This window comes from Cebus imitator, unplaced genomic scaffold (assembly GCF_001604975.1).
Source record: "Cebus imitator isolate Cc_AM_T3 unplaced genomic scaffold, Cebus_imitator-1.0 Scaffold239, whole genome shotgun sequence".
In the NCBI taxonomy this organism is placed as follows: domain Eukaryota; kingdom Metazoa; phylum Chordata; class Mammalia; order Primates; family Cebidae; genus Cebus; species Cebus imitator.
The window spans coordinates 1130191-1135565 of NW_016107554.1; the positions used below are offsets into that span (position 1 = coordinate 1130191).

Below are 5375 nucleotides of genomic sequence, written 5' to 3' on the forward strand. Positions count from 1 at the left end.
AAAAAAAAAAAAAAAAAAAAAAAACCCTAATGTTGTCCCCAAACAAACCGCCTCCCAGAAATGAAAAAGGCTGTGTTGGTTATCTGTACGAAAGTGCTGGTCTGTTGGACTGGAAGAACAGTCAGGAGATGCATTGGAGGATTTTAGCTGGACTCTTGGCTTATTGGGAAAAATTTCCTACTATTGTAAGAAAAAGTTTCCTCCTAGGCATCAAGTATTTAAACTATAGAAAATCTACCTTTACTAGACTAGAACATGAAAAACTCAGATCAAACCTCCTTTGTCAATGTGATGGAGAAAACACTGGTTGTGGCGGTAGAAAACTCAGATTTTAAAAACAGCAGGGCCGCGCTGTTTCACGTTGTGAAATTACATCCTCTTAGTTTCAGGTTTTTCTTATGTTAAAAAAAAAAAAAGCGGGGGTGGGGAGAGTAATAATATCTGCTCTTGGAAGAATAAAAAGGTGGATCAAATGAAAAGGAAGGTATATAAATGCAGATTCTTAAAATTTCAAGTCTTCACTCAAATGCTAAAAAAAATTCTTAATTTTTAAGTCTTTAACATTTCTTCAAAAATTAACACAACCCTTTTGAGAAAATTCTAAAGCAAGATTAGTAAAGGGGAAAAAAATTTGGAAAAATTAAAATAGGTAAAAATCTCAAAGGTAAAAGCTCTTCCTAAAATATACTCTCAGCAAAGTGTCTGTTGATAGATATCCTGTTCAGAGCTGGTCATGCAAGTGTGGATAAAAGTTGCACTTACGAATCATAGTTGTCTCTGAAGCCTTTTGCAAAGGGGTTATGATCAATCTTTAGTTGAGTAATCTAGATGGGGAAGAAAAACAGTCATTGAGGGCTTTATCATGCTGGACCTTAGCTTTAGAGATTCTTGAGATGTCTAGGACACTCACATCGGTGTTTTGGTAGGCAGTCACTGCAATAAATTGCGTTTCTGAGAAGGTAAATGTCTGGGTCTTTGAGGGCTCATTCAAGTCCTCTACGCTGTCCTCTGTAACTTCAACAATGTGGAGTCGGGGTTGGTATTTGTGTAAGGACTGTAAGACTATCATCTGGAAAGAATACAGAAAAAAAGTTGCTAAATCTAAAAAGTCTCTTAGTGGTCAAAAAAATTAGATTTTGACAAATTATGTATTGTAGTATGGGACTCCTAAATGCTCCTCACCAACAGCTGTCTTTGCTTATTGCCATTTTAAAGGCTTCATTATTGCCCCCTCCCCCCACTTTTTAAAAAATTTAAAACATAGCTTGGTATGTGGTTTCAATAAATACGCTTTCCTCTTGGTTTTCTAAATTCTCAAAAGACTTAGGTATTTCTCTTCCTAATAGTCAACTCACTGTTACTGAAATCCAATAAGAAAGTGAAGATGAGAAAGGCCAAAAGAACAAAAATGGTTAGAAATAGACAAGCCAAAAGGTCACAACTGCGATTATAAATACAGTAAAAAGAGTAGGAACTCTTATTAGAAAAAAGACATAGTCAGAGCAGAAGACACCCCCTCCTCCTCGGTCACTCTACCTGGGTGTTGTTGTTATTTGCGCCTTTGTTATTGGTGAGTTTTAATTTCCCAAATGAAATCTCCTGTCTCATCCAGTGGGAACCAGTATTAGGAGACTCTGGGTGAACATACATTTTGTTGCCTAAGAGAAAAAATGAAACAAAACACAAAACCCAAGTATATAGGGCTGTTTACAAATGGGAAAAGGGGAGGGATGTCTCTTAGCTATGGGCAAGGTATAAGAGCGAGCCTTACAGCTGGTCTCCCAGCAAAAGTTGCTTAAAGAGGCCCGTGGAGACCAGTAGGACTACACTGACATTCCTCCCCGGCCCCTGTGCTTCCAACCTTCCTTGCACGAGGCACTTGCCTGAATGATATTTCAGAATTTAAAAACGGAGCTAATAGGAGATAACACTTGAAGGTCAATTTGGGGCCTTCTAAAGCTGTAAGGGCAGCATCCCATGGAAGGTAGTTGGACGTTTACGGGTCAACCAAACTTTGGCTGGGCTTTCTCGAGTGAACATTAGAATTCCAGGGGCCCTTCCCACCTGAAGAGCTTATGACTACCAGTTTCTTAAATGTAGGGATTGGGGTGGGGTGGGGTGATGTGATGTCTTGAAGATTCTAAATATCTGTATATTGGCAGGCGAGATATCTGACTTAGCAAATTCTCCTCTTGTCAAACAATCAACACAAAGAAACTCTCACTAACACCTCTAGGCCTCAGAATGGAAGGGGAAACAAGTGCTAACTTTAAATGTGAATTGTCTGAGTCGAGGGTTTCGATTTCTTCCCACCAGCCGGTTCCGCCCGGCTCGGGCCTCTTCTCTGCTCACCCTGCATGTTATTGTCGGCTTTGCCGCAGGTCACCCACTTGCCCCCTTGGAAGCGCCAGTGGTTGGGGTCTGCCAGCACCACCTCTACGAACACATTGTAGTGGGCGGTGGGATTGAGTCCGTTTATGTTGAAGCTCAAGAAAGGAAACATGCGCCTGTGTGCAAGGGAATAGAACCAGAAAAACAGATTTAAATCGGGATGTCCTAGAACGGGCCCAGACCCAGGCAGGTTCCCCAGACACCTGGGATTGGGTCGGGGCACATTTAAAAGTTTGCAATGAACAGAATGCTGGTAGAGCAAGTGGCCTAAAAGTATGTGAAATGTTTTTAGTTGGCAACTCTTGGAACCTTTCCCTCTTTTCAAAATAAAATAAAATAAAATCTGCCCCAACGTCGGTATATCCCAAATTCACGTGCTTCCAAACCCTCAAGTTCTCGGCCTTTTCAGATGCTCATTAAAATTTTTCTCCTAGGATGTTAAAAACTACTAATTTTTAAATGAACCATTTTTAAAAGTACCGGAGAACAATATTAGGTTATTCTTGTTAAAAATACATATTAATACTTTAGGATAAAAGTCCCCGTTGAGTGTCCCTCTCAGAGCACCCACCCCTCCCTTTCCCCAGAAGTAGCCAGTGTTAGCGGTTGGATGTGTATCAGAACTTTCTCGCGCACGAACCCGAGCCAGGTCTGGCTCCAGGGAGGGTCTAATGATCTACTCCGACCAACCTTCCGAAGCCGGCGCTCTAGCCCTCTCACCCACCTTCCGGAGACGCCCCATGGAGACCCTGGCGCCTAAAACTGCGGGAGCCCATCTACTGCGCTCAGGAGGCCAGCTCCTGAACCTTTCCCTACCCGTGGCTCCTTGCCGGCTTGCAGGCAGGCACCAGCCGACCGCCGAGCAGGCGGATCTAATGCATCCAGCTGGAGGACATGCCCTAATTTCCATTTCCGCCTCCTTCAGGTCTGTTCAGGTGAGGATGATGGGAGGGAAAAGGAGCGTACAGCCGCAACATTAGCACCCTGCAAGAGCCTACGGTGCGCAGACACAGAGGGACACACAGCATTGGAGATGCGGTGTCTACGGAGATTTATTGCGCTCGGTGAAACACTCTAAGCACAGCGCGGAACGACTGGGTACAGCTCCCTCATCCCGGACCTTCCCCTGGACCACACGTTCACCCTTTATCCCCGAACCCAGGGTACCCTCCACGCTGCGCTCACCTGCCCTGTTTCGTAATGATCATCTCAGTTTGGTGGCGGTGGAATTTGAGCCACAGAGGCCGGTTGCACAGGTAGACGTGGGCACGGAAGCCAGAACCGGGGACCCCCAGGCCCCCCAATCCTCCGCAAGATCCCGCCGCTGCGGCTCCAGGGTACGGCCCGTAGAGCGGAGCACCCTGGCTGTACTGATAGGTGCCGGGCCCGCCGCCCCCGCCGCTGCTACCGCCTGCACCACTGCCCGCGCCGGCTCCTGGGCCGAATTGCGCCCTCCCGGGTGGGCACACAGCCGCGGGGAAGCCGCCGGGGGGCAGCATGGAGCCATAGGGGTAGCGCGCCCCGTTAGGAGCCGGGTACACAGGTCCGTGGGGTGCCCCAGCCGCCGCCTGGTACGGGAAGAGTGAGCAGGGCGCAGCCAGCTCCGACCCCTGAGGCCCGGGGGACTGGAGGTAGTAGCGCTCGGAGCTCAGGCTGTCCATCGAGTAGCGCGCAGTGGCTGCAGCCGCGGCGGCGGCGGCGGCGGCGGCTGCAGCGGCGGAGGGCAGCTCCTCCTCCCCGCAGGGGGAGCCCTTGCGGCCGTCCGGGGGCCCTGGCTTGGCCACTGCCGCAGCGCTGGCAAAGGCGTCCCCGGCGTCGGTGTCACTAAGCATGGCCGCGGGGGCCCCTGCGCTGGCGGCTGTGGGCTCCCCGCTCACAGCGTCGCAGGAGAGACCGCCGGAGAACTTCTTGGACGCTTTGTCTAAGTCCAACTTCTGAGGAGACGGGGCCGCGCCGGGGAGGTGGCCGGCGCTCCCGCCGCTGCCGCCTCGCGCACTCTCCAGCGGGTAGAAGTGCGCTCCAGGAAGGTTCACCGAGCTCACCAAGAGCTGCTCCCCTAACTGCATGCTTTGCAAAGCGCAGACGGCAGCTGGCTGCTTCCTCTCCTCCGGTGGCCTTATTATAAAGGCAGGATGGGGGAGCCAGCGCCCTCTTCCGAGGGGAAGGTAACTTCCCCTTCCTCCCGCACCGGGGCTACCCACCTGCCGACTCGCGGGCAGCTACGGCGCGCACTGGCGCGCCCTGAATCCAGCGTCCTTTCCGCAAGGAAAGCGCCGTGAGTTGGAAAGCAGGAGGTGGAAACTAACCCAGAAGCCCTCTCCTTGTCCTTCCTCGTATCTCTTGCTCCTCAGGACCCCCACCCTCCTCCCACACTCACACGCTGGAAGAAGGGGACTTAGATCTTTGTCCCCAACCACCCACTAGCCCGCGCCTTTCTGCCCTTTTTCAATTTCCAAACCATTGGTCAAGTTGACCACTTGAAAACTTATGGGCTGTCACTGGCTGCTTTATATACTTGCCGCCAGGGAGGGGCTTCGAGGCCTCACAGCCCGAAGACCCTCCTATTGGCTGATGGAGGTGACACTAATTCAATTAGGCATTTACTAATTGGATCAAGTCGCCTGCGACTTTCTTTTCCTTTCGCCTGATTTTTTTTTTTTTTTTTTTTTGGACTGTGTCCCGCTGTGAGAATGAATCCTGGTGTCTGTAATTTTGCTGGAGTTTAGGGGACAAGGTTTGAGGTCTCCGCAGAGGTGTCCATCCTTGACACATTAGTCATCTCAGCCCTCTGCGCGAGGAAAGAGATGGCTGGAGCAGATTTTAAAGGCCAGAGGGAGAAAGGCTCTTCAAGCTCATTGCTTGCAGGGAAGCGCCCCTCCCGGAGGCTGGGGGAAACTGGGGCGAGTTGGAGACAAGGAAGCTTCTTTCCTTGTTGGAAGCTGTAACTTCAAAGCACACCTTCCTCTCGTTGAAGGCGGACTCCA

General features: G+C 50.0%; 1 protein-coding gene across 2 annotated transcripts in view; it reads right to left on the minus strand.

Moving 5' to 3' along the window:
• Window positions 1-4874, minus strand: part of EOMES (eomesodermin) — a 6763-nt gene extending 1889 nt beyond the window's left edge. For both annotated transcript variants that reach the window (XM_017498251.2, XM_017498250.2), the window contains exons 1-5: window positions 3577-4874; window positions 2353-2507; window positions 1537-1658; window positions 911-1069; window positions 763-824 (exon numbers count right to left, since the gene is read on the minus strand). In XM_017498251.2, coding sequence (XP_017353740.1) covers window positions 763-824; window positions 911-1069; window positions 1537-1658; window positions 2353-2507; window positions 3577-4457 — 1379 coding nt within the window. In that variant the 5' untranslated portion in view covers window positions 4458-4874. The remainder of the gene's footprint in view (window positions 1-762; window positions 825-910; window positions 1070-1536; window positions 1659-2352; window positions 2508-3576) is intronic.
• Between the last annotated feature and the right edge of the window lie 501 nt (window positions 4875-5375).